The sequence below is a fragment of the Pagrus major genome, chromosome 13 (assembly GCF_040436345.1).
Source record: "Pagrus major chromosome 13, Pma_NU_1.0".
Lineage (NCBI taxonomy): Eukaryota > Metazoa > Chordata > Actinopteri > Spariformes > Sparidae > Pagrus > Pagrus major.
This window is the reverse complement of record NC_133227.1, coordinates 4965568-4989467: the sequence shown is the minus strand read 5'-3', so window position 1 is coordinate 4989467 and position 23900 is coordinate 4965568. Positions and strand designations below refer to the sequence as shown.

The 23900-nt window shown below is 40.2% G+C and overlaps 2 protein-coding genes across 2 annotated transcripts; one reads left to right on the top strand and one right to left on the bottom strand.

The window, feature by feature from the left end:
• The first annotated feature begins 6203 nt into the window (after positions 1-6203).
• hsd20b2 (hydroxysteroid (20-beta) dehydrogenase 2) lies at positions 6204-10761 on the top strand. The gene is made up of 11 exons (XM_073479374.1): positions 6204-6365; positions 7521-7567; positions 7717-7792; positions 7915-8025; positions 8607-8674; positions 8808-8852; positions 8977-9011; positions 9106-9187; positions 9332-9397; positions 10156-10305; positions 10398-10761. The coding sequence occupies exons 1-11, from the start codon at positions 6215-6217 to the stop codon at positions 10536-10538; spliced, it is 972 nt and encodes a 323-aa protein (XP_073335475.1). The 5' UTR covers positions 6204-6214; the 3' UTR covers positions 10539-10761.
• On the bottom strand, positions 10682-21850 carry slc12a9 (solute carrier family 12 member 9). Its single transcript, XM_073479373.1, has 14 exons — positions 21589-21850; positions 18230-18463; positions 17969-18103; positions 17665-17802; positions 17270-17572; positions 17043-17150; positions 16716-16827; positions 16088-16245; positions 15930-16012; positions 15719-15843; positions 15090-15282; positions 14829-15003; positions 13075-13221; positions 10682-12991 (listed from the first exon to the last, which is right to left on the bottom strand). Exons 2-14 carry the CDS (start codon positions 18432-18434, stop codon positions 12162-12164), a joined length of 2712 nt encoding a protein of 903 aa, XP_073335474.1. The 5' UTR covers positions 18435-18463; positions 21589-21850; the 3' UTR covers positions 10682-12161.
• Positions 21851-23900: the final 2050 nt, after the last annotated feature.

Here is a 23900-nt window from a genome sequence, read left to right as displayed (position 1 = left end):
TGTCCTGCTGGACTAAGGACGCAGCCCTGGGGGAGGCTGGTGTGTGCTGAGTGATGCTGGAGGAGGTGTGGTGGCTGATCCTGACGCACTGGGTTCTGTTGGTGAGGAAGTTCTTAATCCACCTGCAGAGATGGTCTCCCAGACCCAGTGTTTGTAGTTTGTCAGTCAGTTTTCTGTGTAGTGGATCTATTGGTCCTGTATGCAAATTGGTGTTGGTCGAGGTCAGGAGGGATGCATGTCTTAATGTGGGGCAGTAGTCTCTCCAAGCATTTTCATAATCATGGACGTGAGGGTAATCATTCAGGCTTGTGATGGCTGAGGTTTTGGGTACAGGGATTATGGTGGCAGTTTTCAGACATCTGCCTCTCCAAGGGTCTCATAAGCTCTCTACTCTGGTCCTCTGGAAACTCTGCAATAAAAGGTAATATTTTGTTAGGTTTAAAAACAGAAGTCTTACATAAAGACTCTTTATTTTGATGGTGTCAACTGTACATCCACAGATGAACAGTGTATTAATTGTAGCTTTAGTTTTTACTCACTAATTATAGGGATACATGACATTAATTATATTATTTAGAATATTTCTTTACTTTGCAGTCTGTCTGCATGCACAAACACTGCTGGTAACATTTGTGAACACAGACCACACTACAGTTTAATACATCAAAATTAATATCAAAACACCCCTCAGCCTTACTTATATGACTGGGCAGGGTCCAGTTAACTCACTTCTAGCATAACTGTAGGCATTTCACACAGACTTTGATGGACAAATATTAAAATGACGCTAAACAGCTGATAATAAAAACGAGTGACGTTAGCATAACCTTACAACAGCTGTTTAGCTACAACAGCTAGCAACTTTACCTGCAAACAAAATAGCATTGTTAGCATTGGCTTTGTTCTGAAGTTAACAGCTAACTACGTTCCTGGCAGGTCAACAGATTTAAACAGTGTTTGGTTGGAGACGTTTGGTGGATAAGGTGAACAAAAAACAAGTTTGACTTACCGGTACTTCATGTCGACTGCAGTCCAGCGGCTCAGTCTCCGTCTCAAACACGGTGTGTTTACTTTGAAAATCCCGGTGATTATCTCTCTCAGTTGTGGGAAAGTGGCGGAAATATCACTGTATAACAGTTATGATTTATCTAAATTATTTAGGCTATTTGTTGTTAGGTTGTATTTATTTTATTTCGCTCTCCTTAAAATGACAGCTGCGGCCAACACGCTTCAAAACGCACAACTTTTACTTTGAAGGCTGTTTCCACCACTCGACTTCCTTTTTCAATGTTCATTGTACAAGTCGGATAAAGAAACAAGCTGCGTTACACGTCTTACACAATGAAACAGGAAATACCCCCAAAATGGGATGTTTCATTATACAACGTAAACAATGCAGATTCATTATACTTCATGCACGGACCCGTTTTAGGTCACTTCCGTTGTGGGTCACTTCCGTTGTGACTTTTGCATTTGTGTTGTGACTTTTGCATTTGTGTTGTGGCATTTGTATTTGTGTTGTGACTTTTGCATTTGTGTTGTGGCATTTGTATTTGTGTTGTGACTTTTGCATTTGTGTTGTGGCATTTGTATTTGTGTTGTGGCATTTGTATTTGTGTTGTGACTTTTGTATTTGGCCTGACACCTCTGGGCCACCGTAGTTTAAAGGGGCTGCATGTAATAATTTGTAGCCATTTACACGCATCAATCCATTTTTTTTCATGATTGTAACGTGATATGAAAGATGAGACCTTGCCCGTCTCACTCTGTTGACTTTACAAACCTGCGGATGATATGTTTAAGTTGTTTCATGCTGAAATGTGGATTTCCTTGTGAAGGACTCGGAGTCATGACAGTCCAAAAGATGTGACACAGAGCGAGAGTTGCTAATGTTAGTTTAGTCTGATAACATAAACTAATGACCTGCTTCCAGCACAGCACAGAAGACACACAGAACACCTTTAAACCACCCTATCTCTTTGACATTAGGCATTGAAAGACATTTCTGTAAAGCAGTTTTTACCATCTTTTATGTTCACTCTTCTGTTTATTTTAAGAGCACAGGTGCCTCTAGTTTTTTTCTGTTAAACTTGCATCAGAAAAACACCTGGCCACTGGATTAACTATTTTGTTCAGTTCAGTTCATCATCAAAACCTTTTAGTTAATATTTAGAGGGCTTAGTGGGCACAACCTGCTGGAAAATAGTGAAGGCATTTAAGGACAAGCTCAGCTGAGACAAGACAACTGAAGTAGATTGGGATTTGTGGTGGTATGTAAAAAAACAGCCAAAAAAACAAATAAATGAGCTAAATGGCTGCTCGCGGTTAGTCCTGCTTAATCTCTGGAAGCACCGAGACCAAGCTCAAGCACCCACTTCGACTCGGGTGCGTGCTAACTCTTTTAGCTTGACAGCTACAGTGAAGATTTAGGCTCTAAAGAGGGTGTAAATGATATCTTTTCAAATCAGATTTCCAATCTTGGGGCTCTCGGAGACTTGGACTTCACTGGACAAATTGTATGGAGCCACTTTATTTTATTCTTTGTAGAATTTTTGGATGAAGTGTTCTCTTGACACAGTGCAAGACCTGCTGCTCACATAATTACCATAGGAGTGAGAGACTGTGCTCACTTTGTCACTTCACCCCAGCTTGACATGGTTCTATGTTTATTCATCTACGTACTAAATGTACACATGTTAAGATCATATTTGTGTGTGAGAAACAAGGGATATTAGGCCACAGTACACTCTTGTGTCACACATATAATCCAAACTATAACAACACAATCACTTCCATCATCTTACGTCATCATACATCAGCTGGTCACATCAGAGGCTGGGTAAATGTTTTGTGTCTTTCATTTTGTTCACGTTGTTCAGCGTTCAAGGTTAAGAAAATAACGCATAAAAGACATTCAAGTTAAATAACTAACAGAATGTTTTACAGAGCGCAGCTCTTATTAATCTTCAACTTAAACATGGAACTGAAATTACTGAATGGTTTATGTATTACTAGAATTCGTGGACGATCACAAACATTATCACTCGGGCATATAATCGAGAGCATTTTCAGTTTATCTATGTACAGACTCTGTTTTGCATGAAAAGTTAGGACTGTTTCTGCGGTTGTTAAACCCTGACAGATTGTGACTGCGGCAAAGACTTATCAGCTGACAGAATGACTGTGTCATGTTCACAACTACGTTATTATCTCCACTGCAGCTGCTGGAGGAGTCATAGTTTTGTTTTGGGGTTTTAGTGATTAGATGCGAGTGTCATACGAGTAATGACAATGGGTTTTTTGAGTGCTCTTGTGGCCTGATGTGACCCCATGCTACATCCTATGGTCACTAAAAAGTGTCAATGTGAAACGCCACTATGAGCCAAAGCACAAAGTTTTTGAGCATACATACCCAGTCAAGTCTGAACTGAGGTCACAGAAAATAAGCAGTCTCAGAGCCCTATATGAACAACCATCACCTGGATTTTGGGTCAATACAAAAAGCCATTTACTGATGGAGGGGTTGTCAAGGAGTGCATGAGTGCACTTACTTGAGGGGAAACAGAAACAGAAATTTTATTTTTCAAAAATGAAGTACTTTATTTTAAGATGCACAATTTTTAAAAAGCTATTTTATTTATTTTCACTATTTTATTTTTAAATGCAGCCTTTTCTTTCCTCAAAGAGAGAAGAAAATAATACATATTATCTACAGTATTATATATCTGTATAATTAAATGTTAAGTGACAATAAATATTGTCGAAATGTTTTTGAATTTTTGAAAATTTGATTTGACAGTCAGTCCTTGATTACATGCAGACGTTGATACAACTACTAGGCTACTTCAAAATATATCACACTAAATCATAATGCAAGTTAGACATTATGATGTTCCGGACCTTTGCTTGAGGAAATTTTCTCTAACTGGACCTATTTGAATTTTAGTTGAATAGCCCTGCTTTATAACATAACACGTGACCTCAGACTTGAGACCAAGTCGGCAATGACTTTGTCTCACAGGTTTCTTGACTTGGTAGTCTCCCTCCATCTCTTTATACCCATAAACCCTCATGCTTTTTGTAATTTCCTTTAACCAGATCAGATTAAACTTTTGTGTTTACTTGAAATGTCTGTTTGCACAAAAACCTCTACATTTTCTCCATTTGCATACTTTGTATAAGAATGTTGTCTTTAAGTCAATATGTATGCAAATTTAAGGTCCTACGAAAGTTCAATTAGAAGAACTTTGCACACTAAGGCTTTTAGTTTATATTTCTTATCATGCGGTTTCGGAGCTTCAGGTGTTGCCATCGAATATTTCAATAACAGATATCCAGACCAAGATGTCCTCTTCAGTGTGCCTCATTTTGGCTTTTAAAAAGCTATTTTATTTATTTTCACTATTTTATTTTTAAATGCAGCCTTTTCTTTCCTCAAAGAGAGAAGAAAATAATACATATTATCTACAGTATTATATATCTGTATAATTAAATGTTAAGTGACAATAAATATTGTCGAAATGTTTTTGAATTGTTCTGTCTTCATTTGATTTGACAGTCAGTCCTTGATTACATGCAGACGTTGATACAACTACTAGGCTACTTCAAAATATATCACACTAAATCATAATGCAAGTTAGACATTATGATGTTCCGGACCTTTGCTTGAGGAAATTTTCTCTAACTGGACCTATTTGAATTTTAGTTGAATAGCCCTGCTTTATAACATAACACGTGACCTCAGACTTGAGACCAAGTCGGCAATGACTTTGTCTCACAGGTTTCTTGACTTGGTAGTCTCCCTCCATCTCTTTATACCCATAAACCCTCATGCTTTTTGTAATTTCCTTTAACCAGATCAGATTAAACTTTTGTGTTTACTTGAAATGTCTGTTTGCATAAAAACCTCTACATTTTCTCCATTTGCATACTTTGTATAAGAATGTTGTCTTTAAGTCAATATGTATGCAAATTTAAGGTCCTACGAAGGTTCAATTAGAAGAACTTTGCACACTAAGGCTTTTAGTTTATATTTCTTATCATGCGGTTTCGGAGCTTCAGGTGTTGCCATCGAATATTTCAATAACAGATATCCAGACCAAGATGTCCTCTTCAGTGTGCCTCATTTTGGCTTTTAAAAAGCTATTTTATTTATTTTCACTATTTTATTTTTAAATGCAGCCTTTTCTTTCCTCAAAGAGAGAAGAAAATAATACATATTATCTACAGTATTATATATCTGTATAATTAAATGTTAAGTGACAATAAATATTGTCGAAATGTTTTTGAATTGTTCTGTCTTCATTTGATTTGACAGTCAGTTCTTGATTACATGCAGACGTTGATACAACTACTAGGCTACTTCAAAATATATCACACTAAATCATAATGCAAGTTAGACATTATGATGTTCCGGACCTTTGCTTGAGGAAATTTTCTCTAACTGGACCTATTTGAATTTTAGTTGAATAGCCCTGCTTTATAACATAACACGTGACCTCAGACTTGAGACCAAGTCGGCAATGACTTTGTCTCACAGGTTTCTTGACTTGGTAGTCTCCCTCCATCTCTTTATACCCATAAACCCTCATGCTTTTTGTAATTTCCTTTAATCAGATCAGATGAAACTTTTGTGTTTACTTGAAATGTCTGTTTGCACAAAAACCTCTACATTTTCTCCATTTGCATACTTTGTATAAGAATGTTGTCTTTAAGTCAATATGTATGCAAATTTAAGGTCCTACGAAAGTTCAATTAGAAGAACTTTGCATACTAAGGCTTTTAGTTTATATTTCTTATCATGCGGTTTCGGAGCTTCAGGTGTTGCCATCGAATATTTCAATAACAGATATCCAGACCAAGATGTCCTCTTCAGTGTGCCTCATTTTGGCTTTTAAAAAGCTATTTTATTTATTTTCACTATTTTATTTTTAAATCCAACTTTATGGAAGTCAAATACTAAATTGCTGGAGTATCCTGTTAAGGTAAATATCTTATTTTTTAGCTAAGTCTGGTGCTTGCAAGACTCAGGTGCAGCATGTGGCTCCAGGGGTGTTGCTCAAGTTTACCCTCATGACAGCAGCACACACACAGGGAGGGGTGGAGCTGTGAAGGAGGAGCACTACATGAAAAAGTTGTCATTTCCTATGATATAAACTTAGGATGAACCACCTTTTACAAGGCAGTCCTGCTCAGTCTGGAGCTCTGCTGCAAAATGTCATTCACTGACGCACTGACCATTGTTGGGGGATTTACTGTTGTTTTCCACCTGCTGAAACTGGCCTGGAAATGTTGGTGTGGATTCAGAGAGTTTATTCTGTCGGAGCGTTGGCAAGTGGATCTAAGGACATATGGGAAATGGGCAGGTAACGTCAAAGAAAATGTTTTTTACACTCTCTTATGCATTTATAGCTACTAGATCTCTCTCTCTCTCTCTCTCTCTCTCTCTCTCTCTCTCTCTCTCTCTCTCTCTCTCTCTGTGTGTGTTTGTGTGTGTGTGTGTGTGTGTGTGTTTGTGTGTGTGTGTGTGTCTGTGAAAGGCCAAGTGCAAACGAGAGCACAGGTGCATGATGCTAATCTTATTTATGACTGTTAGTGAATGACAGAGGGCAGAAAGGTTTTGGGAATATTCTCTCAGAATGTTAATTTCCGTCAACAGCTCCAATCGGACTTCCTGCCTGTAAAAGTATTTTGATAAGCTGTTCACATTCCTGCTTGATGGGACATTTCCCTCTGATTGCCTGAAAGCATTTTAATTCTCTACACATACACATCAACATCAGTTTAATTTAAAGACAATTTTTATTTATATCTGACATTTTTGCTGTTGGAAACACTAATTTGGAGTCCAAACAGTACACACAGAAGAAGATGTGTCTCTGGTGTCTGAATGACCAGGATCTTATTCACATACTGCAGAAGAGAGTGTTTCCTCTGGCGAAGCAACGGGGGATGTTTTCCTCTCACTTTTCCTCTCCCCTGTGCCTCTCTTAGAAGCCTAATATTCCAAGTGTAAACCAGAGCCAACTGCACTCTAAGTGTGTGCAGTTGGCTCTGGTTATTTGACAACCAATATTTGTATCTGAGACGCAGTGTGGCCAACACTGACCTCAGCATTTTGAAGGGCAGGATTTAAGCCGTGCATATTGTATGAAATGAAAGAGTCATATGAAATATTTTTCGCAAAATGTAAGATTTAGAACTGCAAACTGAGTGAGCGAAATGTAGAAAATGTATTTATATTTTTTGCATAAATGGTTGAAGAACTTGCGTTCACTGTGTCAAAAGTTCACATTTTTTAACACCAGAGGAAATATTACACCAGCCTAGATGGCTACAATAAGAATGTGGCAGCACAAATGTGTCTTGGTAGTGAAGACACTACCAGTACACATCCTTCATCAACCTCCATCATGACTTGATTTAAAAATCATAAAACAAATGTAAATAATGTAGGTTTTTATAATTGTAAAATGACTTTAAAATGGTTTCCTCTGACATGTGACTTCTCCCTTGTGCAGTTGTCACTGGTGCCACATCTGGCATCGGTAAAGCTTATGCCACAGAGGTGAGTCTCCAATTTTCTTTTTTAAAACAAATGTAATCCATTATTTGGTTAGGATGGGAAGAGTTAGATAATATTTGCAGGGCTGTTTAGAAGAGTCTCGCAGAGTCTTGAATGCCACCAACCTTGTTTGTCTGCATATCTTCTTCCAGCTGGCACGAAGAGGCCTGGATGTTGTTTTGGTGAGCAGATGTCATGATAAGCTTCAAATGGTCGCCAAAGAGATAGGTGAGTGAAATGTAAACAATACTGGTGTGCTACAGCAATGTTTCCATTACAATAAACACATTTGTCTTTTCTTGTGCTATTCTGGGGCAGATTTAATCCAAAGTGCTCTTTGTCTCCTTCAGAGGATCAGTATGGACGAAAGACTCGCACCATCCAAGTTGACTTCACAGACGGCCACAGTATCTACCCTGCTATAGCTGAAGGACTACAAGGACTGGAGATTGGAATTCTGGGTAATGGGAAATACATTACAGAGCAAAGAAAAAGCTTATGAGGTTATTCAGATGTTTTGTAAATTTAGAAATATTTGAAAAAAAGAGGTGGCAGCCTCAAACTTGTAAGCAATTCTTATATATACATACTGAGAAAACAAGGAGTCCAGCAGCTGGACAAATCAATAAAGTTCCCAAGTTCCTTTGTTCCCAGCGTACTATATTCCCAAAGTCTTCAGTACATTCTGAGGCTCCTATGTTCCCAAGTTACTTTGTTCTCAGGGTCCCATGTTCCCAAAGTCTTCAGTACATTCTGAGGGTCCTATGTTCCCAAGTTACTTTGTTCTCAGGGTCCTATGTTCCCCAGGGCCTTTGCAACCATGGTTATGTGTTCCCAAGATTCTACATTTCCAATGTCATATGCTCACATGGTCTTATGTTCCCAAAATCCTTTGTTCCCAGGCATATGTTCCTGGGCCCTATGCTCACAAGGTCCTATGTTACCATATGTTCCCATATGTGGTTATGTGTTCCCAAGATTCTAATGAGGTAAATGTTCACTAACAAAGGTTCTTGTTGTTTGTGTCTTTGTAACCGTACAGTTAACAATGTAGGGATGACCTATTCTGATAATTTTGCCTATTTCCTGGAAATACCAAATATTGAACAAGTAAGTTTTGCATTTTCAAATGTCATCTTTCTGAAGACAAAACTCTGCATGATTTATTTCTCCTGACTGAGGCTGTCCACGTTTGTGTCTGATTTGTAACGCACAGTTTCCCTTGTGTGTTTGTACTCACCAGAAAATCACTCAGGTTATCAACTGTAACGTGCTGTCTGTCCCTCAGGTAAGATACCTCTGAATATAAACTTTGTGTATTTGTTCATTCACCTTTTCCACTGTATCTGAACACAGTTTTATCCATTCCCCTGCATTAAAAAAAGATAATTATTTATATTGTCTTCACCTAGATGACCAGACTGGTTCTCCCAGGCATGGTTGAAAGGTATTGTCACAAAGCTCCAGATGTTAACGGCTGATATGAAGTAATGAGAACATAGGATGTATTTATTGATTGTTGTCTTCCATCTCCTTGCTAGAGGGACAGGGCTGATCATTAATATCTCATCTGAAGTGGGCATCCATCCACAGCCTTTGTTGTCCCTTTATTCTGCCACAAAGGTACGTTCTCATCCAGATATCCTGTTAATTACACGCATACATTCATTTAAACACATGGTGACCAGATCACTCCTACACCTTCACTGATCTGTGCACAAGTTCATGACAACATTGCTTTATGACTGACTCTCTCCTTTATTTCAGGCTTTTGTAATACATCTCTCTCACTGTCTGCATGCTGAGTACAAGTCAAAGGGAATTACGGTTCAGGTAAAGTATTTGACACTTAACTGAATTCTAAAAATTACAAAGCTCATTCACATGTACTCAAGCTGGAGGAGATTTAAAATACTACGAAATCATCATATTATAAAGTAATCATTTAACCTTAAAATATATTAATTTCAACCTATTACCAAAACAAAACAACCTGTCATGAATAAAGGAAGAATAATGCAGATTATTCAACTAGACATTGAAAACTTTTGAACACTTGATTGTAGAAAAAAATGCTTATTTTTGTTTGTTTTGTTTTTTTAAATCTATTTTACATTAAGAAAGACCAAATAATAGATGATAATGGCTTTTTGCATGTGCATGGTATTATTTTACCAAAGCCTTATTGTCAGCCACATTTCAAAGATGACTTACAGTGCAGCCTGACATTTTTTAGGCCAATCAATTCTTGAGTTAAAATAAATAAATAAATAAATACATTATTTTGTAGGTAAACACTTTTGATGGGGATCAATTTGTGTATCAAAAAACTAAAACCCAAACTTGTCAGTGCCCTCTGGTGGACAAACCATGTAATGGAGACAGTTCCTAAAATAACCAAACATTTTATTATATTATTATTATATTATTATTGCATTTCTTTATTTTTTTATTTTTTTTATTTTAGAAAACTTGTACCACAAAATAATAATAAACCGGCAACGTTTACATTTTTTACTGTATTCACCTGTGTCTTACCTTGAAAAGGTGATTTAAAGGGAGGTTCAAACTGTCCAACCATCTTTCCCCAGTGTGTCTCTCCTTTCATGGTGTCCACCAACATGACGCACAACATGCCACTCAACAGCTTTGTGAAGAGTGCTCCAGGATTCGTCCGTGACGCCTTGAACACTGTGGGTTACTCCAGCCACACCAGCGGCTGTCTGTCCCACGCGCTCCAGGTCAGAGATATGATGACTGCTGTGTGATGTACACATTATCAGCTGCTGCAGCCTCTTAATGCCTCCCCTTCTCTTTCCCCGTCATTCTACAGGATGCGGCGATCACAATATTCCTGCCTGACTGGCTGCGTATGTCAACAGCCCTCATCAAAAAGTTTCGCAAGTTTGCAGAAGTCACTGAATATAAAAGAATGTGCAGGAAGAAGGAGAGGCAGAGTGAAAAGGAGGAGTAGTCGGCTGCATGGAATGAAGATTACTGACATGATTGTGACTTTTAGAGCTCAATATAGGAATTATTCACTTTTCACATACATAAAATGTAATATCATAGCAAGGTTTCTGTAATAAATAGGATATATTATACAAGATAAAACTGTAAAATTATATGTATTTATTCTTAATTATTGTAACAGTAGGATAGCATACCAGAGTTTCTTTTTTATATTCATATTTACATTATAACACAATCTCTGCTTGCATTAAAGCCACCTTTTAAATACATATTTTCTGTTTATTTTACATTATTACAGTTACAAAGATAACAATCCACAGTACATTTGGCATTACTCCTGTGACACACAGCAATTTCATATGTACAACTACAGACCGTTAGTAAACGTGTCAGTCTTTTAAGGCTTTCTTAGTGACCCAATAACCACAGCTCAACATGGAACATGTCAAAATGGCAAAGCAAAGTCCTGCAAATGGCTTTTTTTTTTTAAGCAACTTCTGGCCTGCATTTTGTTCAAAAAGTCCATGATCAACTATGTATAACTAAACAGGACAAGAATGCAGTAACAATTTATTCTGTATTTTGTAAATATGGCAAATTTCTTCATATATACAAGTGTTCAACACATAACTTTGTTATGTCTGACACAATTGTACAGACCTGTGATTTGTATTTACGACAGTGGTGTTGCACTCAGAAACTGTTGGGGGTGCCGAATTGCACAATATGCCAATTTCTACATCATGTTGCTTTAAATGTTGTAAAAATGGGACAACTCTTGACCAAATCATCATTGGGACCCTTGTAACAAAAATCAAACACATTTTTTAAGTAAGCACATACAACAGCAACAAATGCTGTTCATCATGAGGTGAAACACACTAAACGGTTCCCTTTGTGAAGATGAGAGATACACAGGTAACAGTAAAAACAAACATGTTTGATGTGCGTGGAAGACAAAAAAAAAGAACTCAGTTCAGCTCAGAAACAAAAAGTCTTTGGATCGATTGGTCCGGCAACCAGCAGAAATGTGGGCAAAAGGAAGCAGCAAAAACAAAACAAATAATTGTCATGCACTGAAACATTAACATTTAGAAACGGAACCACAGAAGTAAGTGGTAACTATGGTCAACTGTTATTAGAAAACACCACAAATTCATCATTTCATCCCTGAAATTATATATAGACATTTCTATATTCATGTCCTTAACAACCCGTATTACTTAAAACAAAACTTGTTCTTGAGGCATCCTGACACATTTTGACTTCTGTCTTACCTCAAAAGACAGGCCTAAAGCTAATGCAAACAAGAGGTTATATCAACATAAATCCTATCTGCAAACATTAGTATTCTCCCATTTCTTGGCTTAAGCCAGTTCAAGTATGAAAAAAGGAAAAAATCCTATTTGAATGCAAAAACCTCACGTGGCATATTTTAAAAACACCTGTAACTTTTCTAAGCTTCAGTAAAACAACAAAGAAAGCTGCATTGGGTGAAAGTCTAGTAACTGGTGCTACATACTGTACCTTAGATCCACTTTTCATTACATTATGTGTTAGTTTTACATTGAACCAGAGGTTTTACTTATGTTACTGCATGACAGGATATGAACAAAACTCATGCTCACAGGTCAGTGTAAGTGACAGGTGTGACACCGTGAATCAGGAGCGTCGGCCCTAAATTATTGGTGACTGCTTCCATCTGAGCCAGGTACTGTTGCGCCTGGCTGTGATGAGCAGGAGGTCGGGGCAAATACAGGAAGCGAACAGCAGCTAGCGAGCTATGCTCCATCAACATACAGTTCACTGCAGACAGGAAGTCCTCGGACAGAGCTCGTGTTGGCTCCTCGTCCACATGACTGTGGTGCTGCACTACCGAGTCCCACGGCACGATCTTTATCGACGCCCTGATCCTCAGCTTCCTCAGCAGCTCTCGGAACGTCTCTTCGTTCACCACCCAGCCCTGGTCGCTGGACTCAGTCTCCACGTTCAGAAAGATTCTCATCCTCGCATGGCGCCACTTGCTGGACATGTTGAGCACGCAGGCCATCTGCAGCAGAAAGAGGCTGCACACATCCTCATAATCACGGCTGCCTGGCTGGAGCAGGTTGAGAGGCCACACATCTAGAGTCCGCTCTGAACCGTCCACCTTGCTGTCTTTACCCTCGCCCTCTAACTGGAAGAAATATCTGGCGAGGCACACATTCTTGTTCATTTTAAGGGCATCAGAAATAATCCCTACGTACTCCTCTGGTGATAGCCACCGTGGGCTCTCCACATGTCGCACAGGAGGGAAATGCGCCTGTAATGAAGGCAAGTCAACCCCGAAATTATATTCTCCCTCACTCCCTCGTCCCAGTGAAGAGTCACAGAAGGCGGTATCTTGTAGGAAGAAGTCCTCAGGAGTGCAGCTGTCATAGAAACCCAAAACCAGTGTGTTTGGCTTCATGCCACCTTGAAGAGAGGAGCACAAGAGTCAGAGGGTGCAGATAAAGCAACATCATAATCTGTGCTGACTGTGAGCATGCAGGGTTTACCTAGGCCTGTGATGCGCAGCAGATGCTGTGTTCCCTGTCTGACAGAGGGAGACAGCGTCAGGTCCACAAAGGCCTTCACCCCAAGTTTATCAACAAGGCTCAGCCAGAAGTTGTACTGCTGCTGGACCGGGTCTGATGGCAGGGAGTCTGAAACACAGGACAGACAGAAATCAGTTTACTGCATAGATCTGAATAATACAAACAGTCGTTTAATGCAGGGCTTCATTTAAGAGACGCAATACTACAGAACACATTTCAGCAGAACTGTAGAAAGGATGCAAGTAAACAGTGGAAGACGAAGTACTACTGAAAGTAACAATATTCGGTCTGTAGTAAAATGTTCCCGAGATCTGATATATTATTATAGATCACATTATTAGGTCACTACTACTAATGCATTGTTGCATGAGTAGCATTTTACTGTGGTTGCTTGTTGAGGTGGAACCAGCTCTGATGACTTTTTGTGCAGTGTGTGGAGCCGTTTATGTTTATTGCTGGCATGTTATAACGTTCTGTTGATACGTTATGCAGTATTATTTTGGCGGTCATTAGATGCACAGGGTTGTATATGTTGGGGGCATGGCTGAAAGGGAGGGGCGGCACAGGTAGAGCAAGCGCATACATTTCTCATCAGACCAGTGATCTAAAAAAGAAGGAAAAGTCATTACGTCACTGAATCTTGCTTTGGTGCCAGACTGGTGACAGATGTATTGAGGTCAATGGGAGATGCATGGCAAAACACACTAAACCCAACAAATCTATGTCATATGACTTCTGGTGAAGAAATGCCTCCAGAAAATGAAAGAACACACTTCAGAGAGTAGGTAAAAGACTGATTAGAGCACAAACTAACAAGCTTAACTACAACTATAACAACTGTTGGGTCAGCGTAAGACCGTTCCTATTTTACCTCTGTATAGTTTCTCCAAAGGCTCAATGGATAAATCTGAGTGACTGTGAGAGGATTCATGTTGTAAGAAAGAAGAAAAACATAAATTCTGATACACAAACTTCTATTCATTTTTTTCAGAAATACTGGATAATTTGACCTCTTTGTAAGCTGTCCTGAGCCAAAAAGGAGAACTGGGAACCCCTGGTTGGATCTTTAATAATGTATTGAATTTTATTTTTGTTATTAAAAGGAAATAATTATTATCGTTTGTCCTGTTTCTTTTTTTTTTTAATCTTAATCTGAAATGTAAGTAGTAATTTAATGTAGTGGAGTAGAAGGCAGCATAAAACGCAAATTTATATTTAACAACAGTACATGAGTAGATGTACTTGGTTACATCCCACCACTGCAAGTAAATGATCTCTTCATTAGGAACTTGATGACTTTGTAATGTGTCCTAACAATCACCAGGGGGCAGATAGGCAAACTGTGAGTTAGTGAATGAATCTCTCTGTATACTTGGGGTGAATCACATAATTTATTTTCATATAGTTTGGAGAGAATATGTGTCTGTTTAGCAAAATAATCAAGGAGCTACACATGTGGGTGGTTTAACTCTCAGGTGTGATGCAGTGTGAACAGTGGTGTAGAGAAAATGTATTCTTTGATTAATAATGCAAGAGAAGCAGCAGATGGAAAGTGAAAGCAACAACAGGTCGCCGTCTATGATGGTGCCTGTGGACTTCAGGTAAAAGAGAGTTCAGCTTCAGTGGTGGTGATGAAACCATAGAGGAAAATGATTCAAAGATAAGAATAATTCAATACTGTGAGCTGCAGATGGCCATCACAGGCAGAGAATTACCCAGGTCTCCCAGCTGCACATGGCCCAACACAAACAGCCCTCCCTTCTTCAGCTGGTTGACAAACAGGATGAGCTGACAGGAAGAGCGAGGATTGGCCACCATCAGCAACACCTGCGGTCTCCAGAACTTCACGTGGTCTTTCCTCACATCCAGCATCAACAGATACTTACGCACCTAAACCAAAAAGGGACACAGCACTGTTGTCAAACTGTGTGTCTGATAATGTGTGTGTGAGTGTGTGTCCGCAGGAGTCCAGATACCTGATGGAAAATGAGAGCCTGGCTGATGTAGCCCCAGCTGCTGGTGGGCGATCTGAAGTGGAGGAAAAGCAGCAGCAGCAACAGGAGGACGATGCTGCCTGAGGAGTACACGGGGTTGATGACGAACATCATCACTAAACAGCTCAGAATCCCCAGCAGGCAGGTGTGCCAGGAGAAGAGCTGGAAAGTCGGTCTGTTAAACACACAGAGACAAGAAAAAACAGAAGCGCAGAGAGGCAATAAATATCACTTTTATTGTCCCATGAAATATATGACAGCGATATACCCAAGTGAGGCTGAGCAGGTTATAAATCTATATGATGTGACGACTAGTGCTAACATTTCTGGCTTAGTTTGAAATCTCACGTTTTGATCACCAGGAAACATCCTATGTTTTTAGCTTTTTATTTGAAAATTTAGGAGTTTTCAAATATGCAAGAACAGTATAACTTATTTCCACTAATTACGTAGTAATACAATGCATAAGCAAAATGCGCAGTAGTTGATACCTCATTTTTGCACCTGGATGTTAGTATCAGAATACATTACAGTCAGTTCAAATGACAAAGGGAGTAAACTTCACTGATTTCTTATTTTATTTCCGTCAATAGCAATTGATCTTATATTACCTGAAATTTGGAGCCGATGCCCACTCAAGAGCCAAACAGGCCAGGTCGACCGCAGCGTAGGCAAGCAAGTAGAAAACAGTCACCAAACTTGCTATAGCATTGAGCTGGCCTGCAAACACTACACACTGAAACAGAAAACACACCACAAACCACAGCTTATGACATTTGTTGTAATTCTGAAAATACACAACCACACACCACAGAAACCCACCTGTGCCAGACCCCAGGTGTACAGCACCGCCACCCATGGATTCCCTGAGCTCGATGTGACGGTAGCTGGGGCCAACGGCAAACCTGTGAAGAAAACCAACATCTATTAGAAAACAACTCATGCACTAAAAAAGGCACTGACATAAGAATAAGAACTACCAAAGAGGTCATCCAGAGCAAGAGCGTGGAGGATACGGGAAGCTCCGATCATGGCGCACATCGCAGCTGACAGAGAGGCACAGTATATCCCGATGGTGATGAATGGAGGCCAGATGTTTATTTTCTGGAGGAACCCATAATCCTGAATCAACAGGGTCCTGAAGAAAAATAAACAAATGACTACTAAATTGTATCATGACCTCAACTGCTTATTTGCTTGTTAACTTCTCTTTAAAGGCTAACTCTGAGTGATGTCACTCAGTGGCAAAGTTGCATTGTGGGTAATGTAGGCGCCAGGTTTTGAAAAGGAAGAAGAATGCGTGGAATAACAAAGACAATATCTCTGTTTCTGCTGTTTAAGTTTTGGTCATTAATGAGTCCAACAGTGGACTGCTTTTCAAAACATGGTGCTTCATTACCCACAATGCAACAGCCACTGAGTGACATCTCTGGAGGCTATTTATCAGATTACATACAGCTTCCTCTGGAGCCACAAAAGGCTTTAAACTATCATTTTTCAGATATGCAGCAGTACTCCCCAAGACCTGTTAACACACTTTAATAAGTAAAATTGGCGGAGTTACCCTTTAAGTATTAATATCAAACACTATTATGAAGCCTTTCATACCTGTCACAGGTGGCACTGACCAAGATGAAGAGGAGGACGTAGACGGTGAAAGTGTAAAAAACGGCTGTGATGGTGCCTTTGGGGATGGAAACACTCGGTGTCCTCAGCTCCCCTTCAGGGACATGTGGAGTAGGAACAAACATCAGGGTGTGTTTCATGTTTGTGCAACACACACAATGATTTACTGAGCTGTGACATGTATAAACACAGCTCATGTTTGAAATAATACTGCTTGATGTCATGTGCATAACTTGAAGGTAAAGTAGCAATTTAATAATGATGCAAAAATACTCAAGTCCTTAATTCAAAATCGAACTGAGCTTTAACCTGACATGTTGGCCCCGGCCATGATCCCAGTGCAGCTGGTGAACATGACGGCGAACACGGTGGCAAAAGACATGACAGAGTTGGTGCTGTAGTCCAAAGAGTAACCAGCTGCAACAACAAAAAAGAGGAACAACAGCGAGACAATTAAAGGATGCTCCTAAATTTATAAGCATCATGCAGCTTTACGGGTGAACTGTACTTTCACTTCCTCTTGCCCCGACACTCACAGCCCAGGTTGTGCCTCAGAGTGGTGGCATTGTAGCCCGTGTAGCTGGCGTTGTAGTGGACCGTCTGGTTGTCTGGTCCCTTGTGTGTGATGACAAAATCGCGAGGTTTGACCGCCACTGAACTGATGAAGACGGACAGCAAGGAGGTGGTGACCACCAGCAGGATGACGAAGGCGGTGCGAGCGTAGATGTGGGCGCCCACCAGACACACAAGCAAACACAGCAGGAGAACTACTGAGGAGTACAGCACCGTGTACCAGTAACCCTGAGGGAGCACACGTATCCCCCCAGAGACAGACGACTCTATAACAGAGGAGAGCAGGCCGAAAACTGAGGAAGTGAAGTGGTTCAGTCAGCTAGTAAACTTCACATGAGAAACAGAACCAGAAACTTACCAGGATCTGAACCAAACACGTCAAGTATCGCCTCCACAAGACCAAGAACATACTCTCCACATGCACACACTTTGGCCAGGAAGAACATCAAACCAATGCTTCCTCCAAACTCTGGGCCCAGAGAGCGGCTTATCATGTCTGGGTTAGGGTTAAGGTCGATGTTGTTCTTACAGACACCATTCATATCTACTTCCTCACTGCATTCAATAAGTTGTTTAGTTCAGAAAGCACACGAGGCTCATCAGGTTCAAATGAAAAATAAAATAAACAAGATTCTGACCATTTGTTTTGTCTGTAAGGATACAGTAGGCTCCACCTCCTTGTATAGCTCCGTTGGTGGAGATGGCACAGATGGAGAGTATAGTGAGAGCTATAATGGTGTAGGCTACAATCAGCATTAACAGACCCTGTAACAGTCCCGCATGACCCACCACAAACCCTGCAGGAGAGATGACGTCAGTGTTAGTCACTACAGCACAATGACTCAGTTATACTGTAAGCCTCCACTGTCTGCAGCCCAGAACAGCCTTTAGTTTCCTCATCTCTTCACACATGTATGGCTCACCTGTTCTCAGGAACAGAATGATGCTGAACATGGAGAGGATGGTCGGCACCATCACCCCGAAAAAGGTGTTCAGTTTTCGAGGGTCTTTACTCGGCGACCCCGAGCCGGATTCAGGGGCGGCGTCCGACTCTGCGCCGCACGCCACTGCGGTCACAGCCAGACCGCATACCCCCGAGGTGATCAGAGGGGTGCGTTCGTTTGACATGGTTCAGGAGAGGAGCTGGTCTGCTTGTCCTGTGGAAAAGAAATCAATAAGGATAGGTTTCAAACAGACCCATGGGCAGTTATCTTTTAATTTATCTCTAATGCACAGCTCTCCTGCTTCACCCTGAAGCACTGACTGAAAAAAATATGAACAGAGCCTCCTGGTCTGAAAAGTGAAGCATTCTTTCTAAAGGGGGCCAGCAGCCCTCAACAAACAGTTTTCTGATGAGTTTATGGTCTCAATCCCCCATTTTAAAGTCATCTTTAACACAACATGATGTTTATTTTATAAATGATGGTTCCACTGAGGGTACAACAGATGAAAAAGTGGAGTATGTTTAAGGTGTGGCTCGATTGACGTCCATCCTCTCATCGAAAAATATGGTTGTGCCCAGTGTGTGTTAAACATTTCCTCCTCTTTTAGGGACAAAGTGAGATAATTTATTAGTCCCCCAGGATATGAAGTCATTTTTTTTTTTCAAAATGTTTACAGCTTTTGATTTTCTGATGCATTGTTCTCTGTTTCAAACGTAGCAACAAGCCAAACAAACACACACACAAGCATTTGCTGTCTCACACGCACGCACACACCCTTTTGGCGCTTCCTTAAAATGAGCATTATCATGTGCTCAGTAACACACGTTTTGCATTACCTTGTGAATGCTTTGTGCGTCAGATACACAAACAGTTTTGTATAAAGAGACAGATTCAGTTCACCAGCAGGTGCCACGTGATCACCTGGTGCTAAAGTGCTGGATGATTTGTTTGACCTGTTCTGTTACTTTTAATCACATGACAGTGATTTCCCTTTGTTGCACACCCTCATGGCAGGAAAAAGAGATTTTTTAACTACACCATACAGCAAAGATCAAGCACTGAAACACCACCAAAGAGAATAGGTGAGTGAAGTTTGGGACTCTTAATGAAAGCTTCTGGCTGCTCACACATCAGGTTGGTATTTGCAGTCAGCTGATTCACAGCTGCTTGTCTGTTTTGACACGAAACTCAAACCAAAGAGCAGACACACATGTCAGCGGAGCAGCCTGAGCATGACTCCCAGTGTGCGGTTGACCTTGCTTGTTTTCTGTCTCTCGGGTGCCGGCGATCACCTTCTGTCTCCACAAGCAATTTCACTCGCTGAGACTGTTCAAGTGTTGCCTCAAGACTCCCCCTCTCCACCTGCTATTAGATCATCTACAGGAATCACATAATGGGAAACTAGCACATGAGTTTTACACCACATGATGGGGCATGAAGGACAAAAAGCTCCCAACAATTACAGCGACCACGCCCTGTAGCTGCTGTTATGTAAGATGTACACATTGTTTTGACTGAAATAATGAAGCAATTTTTCATTCCTATGAAAGCTGCACATGAAGTTAAAAAAGTTTAACTTCCAAGGTGTAAAATTACTTGGATCTTCCTAATTGTATGGCCCATACAATGTGCGCACACGAGAAAGACCAGCTGAGCAGCTAACCTCTGGTTCAGCCTTCCACTAACTTGAATGAGGATGAAATGGTTTAATCATGTGGCTCTTCTAGATTTTCCAAATGTTATCGGACTGAATGGCTCAAATTCTGACAGTGAAACAGGCCATTTCGTGGGAAGTGTGACACTAAAAAAACAATTGACCCACCATTTCACAGTCAGTTTTTTTCACAATGTAAGAATCATTTTGGGACCAGTGTGCATCACATGCACGACTCTGCACTGCCATATTTCTACAGAAACCCAGAACAGGCAAACCAAACACCGACTCTAGAGAGCACCGATACACTTGATGTTTTTTTGCATTTTTAGCAGCCACTGTAGGGAAGTATAAGGCGAGGGGTATTCAGTTGGTTGCATTCTGCAACCACACTGTTAGCTGTTGAATCTTACACATTGGACCTTTAACTTATGTAGAGTTTTAGTAGGACAAGCCATCTGAAGCTCGCCTCTAGAAAACTGCAAAATACAAAATAAAAAGACAATACAAAATAATCTAAATAAAATGATTAATCAATCATGTAAAATAATCACATGGGCAATATATACGATATGTATTGTTATCCTAATGTGAGACAATATATTGTCTAAATTTTGGACATCGTTATATATCATGATATAAGTGTTGTCTTCCTGGTTTTAGAGGCTGCAGTAGAGTAAGATGATGTCATCTTCTGAACTTAACAGACTGCTCTACTTTCTAATACTCGTCTTTACAAACTTAAATCATTTATATTCACATTACTAATGATTATTGCTCAGAAATCTCATTGTGTTAGTATTTTGATAAAGTACCAATAATCATCACTATCATATTGTGGCAATATCGGTATCGAAGTAGGGACTTGTGTTTTAGAGAGGATTTCAAAATAACGAGGTATATATAGTTTATGGCCTAAAAATATTTGGATATTATTTTAAGGTCAGCCCCTTGTGCAGGCCGATCTGACTGATTTATATATTTTTCTGATGCAATACTGTATAGGCATCCCATCCACCACTGGCTGAATGAAAGCGCTTCTACAGCAGTTGGTTAGTTTGCTTTTTTTAATATAGTTGCACAACATCTAGTCGTCTCGAGTAAAATATGATGAGATATGCTCTCAACCGCACCATGGTGAGTTGGCTCAGTGGTTATGAGGAAGTTGAACAGTTCAGTGGGAACTGAGGCCGGGCAGAGACCCACATCATGTAATGAAATGTTTTGTAGCTGGTGCTGAGAGATCCATTCAGCACGACGCTGTTAGGGAAGCACTGAGCTGATGTGGCTGCAGACAGACAGCCTCAAAGCGCCATAAAAAAAGGCCCTCTCGGGGTCCGCGGACCCTACTTTTGAAACAGATCGGATACCAAAATAAATCTCCGTTTCCGTCACATGTACGTAGCAGGAGGTTGGATCAGCTGCGGCATAAAAACTTTACGTGTTTTCAGGGGCAGAAAATGTGAAAGACTGGATGCATAATGCGCCACATTTGCTGCTGCATCTTGGGTAAATGTCTGTTTACGGTGTCTCGCGCAGGAAGTGGCCACGCCGGCTGTCACGAAACAACACAGCCCGGGTTAAGTGCTCCTGCACGGTGTCGTCCAGACAGCAACATCCAGGACATTCAGAGCCAGAGACCCTGAAACACAACCCCGAAACACCGAGGGGCAGTCAAACTCACCCAGCTGAGTGTCCTCCAGACAGCTTCACCCACTTCCTGCTTCTGAACCCCTTCTTCTGATGGTTCACTGACTCCTCCTGTCTCTGCAGGATGTCTCTGGTTGAAAATGTCCCGGGTCAGACGGTGAAATGTGGCCGGTGGAGGACCGGGGCTGAGATGTCCCGAGAGTTGGATGCTGCTGTGAAAGATGTGCTGCCCAATAACAACACGGCAGCCATGGCACGCCTCGTTCCCCTATTATTTGTTCAAAAGTGTCACGGGAGAGCAGAAGAAGGCCATGTGACTGTCAGAGGGGGAGGGCAGAGACAGAAACACCACAAATATATGAGCAAAGGTAGTTCCTGTCCAAAATAACCACGCCCCTGATGTGTGGCGCTGTGAAACCTCAGCAGTGAGCTGTAAATAACGTCAGATAACAGCGCATACAGTGGTCACTGGGTTCGTCTGTGTCTGTTGTAAGGACCAGGAGGAAACTTTAATGCACACACAGACTGTAAACGAGCATCTGATGTAAAGTTGCACTGTAGGCTGGAGTGTAATGACATTTCTGTCCACCAGGGGTCACTGATGCGACAAAGATGACGTGCAGACACAGTGAGGCATCATCATGCTGCAGGATCCAAACGTGCCAAACATCTCCATCCATGTGTTATTAGATGATATCACCAGTGTAATGCCTTCATCTATTTTTATTTTACTTTTTATTCTCCCTTTTTTTTAATGATAATTTTGTTTCACCTGTTCCCCATGTTTTTAACATATTTGATTGTCTCTGTGTCACTGCTTTATGTCTTATTTTGTGTTAAGAAGTGTCTGTTCACTCTGAAACTGTCATTAATTGTCGCCTTACAAATTGCAGGACTTACCTGAAATTAAGTTTTCATTTAAATAGTGACATTTTTCCACAGAAGAGCTATAATCAAAGCATACATAACGAACCAGCAGTAAAAAAACTAACTAGGGGGTTAATGTAATAATATTAATAATAATAATAATAATACATTTTATCTATATAGCGCTTTTCATGAGACTCAAAGACACTTTACTTGTGAACATAAAAGCAATACATTAGAAACAAATATCATAAAAGCAACACACTCCAGGCAAATCTAAAAACATACATCATACAACACAGAGAAAAAAGCAGGGCAGGGTCTAAAGTGTCAGTCAACCACTTGTTGGACGTGCAGCATCTCCTCCAGGAGACATCACAAGCTCCCAGTACTTCAACAAATGGTTCCTAAAACTGTAACTACGTCTTAGCAGACATAAATGTAAAATGTAATGTTCTCTGACAACAAAAGTCACCTATAAAGAAATACAGAAGCATTAGTATGGGAGTCCACAGAGGACTTTTTTAAAATATGGATGTAAACTTGAAAATGTTAATTTTTTCTACATTAGCAGTCATTTTCCATACGTGTGTGTTATTTGAGTAAAAATTAACACGAAAAGCAGTAATTCAATTTACATTTTTATTTTCACATAGTTTTTACTGTTTGACATTTAATTTCCATAATAATAATAATAGTTATAATAGGCCTCATTTTCTTTTCTTCAGTAAATGTTTAAAAATGTTTTTACATTAGAAGAGACGGACATACAGACATGGTAGATGTCAAATTCTAAGAAATATACAACAGTGGCGTAAATTTCATACCCCCAACCACCTCCAAACAAGCTGTGATGCCAGGAATCGCAGCTGATGCTCGATTTAAGGTGAGTGGCAAAACTTTCCCCCTTCAGCAAATGAGTGTAATGCAAACATACTGTACATCATCCTGCACAGTGACGGTCAAACTGTCATGTGAAGTAACAAAAAGCTAAACACATGTTGAGGGGGAGGACTTTAAAAACTGTGACAAATCCTAGAGTTTGTCCATAGACAGACCAATGGCAGGACTCAGGACACAGTCGCAGCGATGGTGGATTTTAATACAATTTTGGGGGAATTCTGAGTCACAAGTTATTTTTAACACCCTGCACTAAATCTCTATGAGCCCTCAGTCTCACTAACTCAATCAGTCTCAGTGGACAAATGTGAAAATGTCACATGAGCCATCCTTCAGTTCAGCTCTTGATGCTCTGATGTCTCGTTCAGGGAGATGTGCAGCCTATCTGTTGGCCTATGGAAATTTCCCATTCAAAGCAGAGAGGATGAACATGCATGCGCCAGGCTTTCCAGTAAGTACATTTACTCAAGTACTGTACTTAAGTACAATGTTGAGGTACTTGTACTTTACTCAAGTAATTCTGTTTTCTGCTACTTTTTACTGCCACTTCACAACATTATGGAGGCAAATACTATACTT

Coding starts and splice junctions, on each gene's coding strand:
- hsd20b2 (XM_073479374.1), top strand. CDS start 6,215: ATGTCATTCACTGACGCACTGACCATTGTTGGGGGATTTACTGTTGTT. Junction 6,366..7,520: donor GACATATGGGAAATGGGCAG/GTAACGTCAAAG, acceptor TCCCTTGTGCAG/TTGTCACTGGTGCCACATCT. Junction 10,306..10,397: donor GTCTGTCCCACGCGCTCCAG/GTCAGAGATATG, acceptor GTCATTCTACAG/GATGCGGCGATCACAATATT.
- slc12a9 (XM_073479373.1), bottom strand. CDS start 18,434: ATGTCAAACGAACGCACCCCTCTGATCACCTCGGGGGTATGCGGTCTG. Junction 17,151..17,269: donor TCTGAGGCACAACCTGGGCT/GTGAGTGTCGGG, acceptor TTGTTGTTGCAG/CTGGTTACTCTTTGGACTAC. Junction 15,283..15,718: donor GCATCGGCTCCAAATTTCAG/GTAATATAAGAT, acceptor TGTGTTTAACAG/ACCGACTTTCCAGCTCTTCT.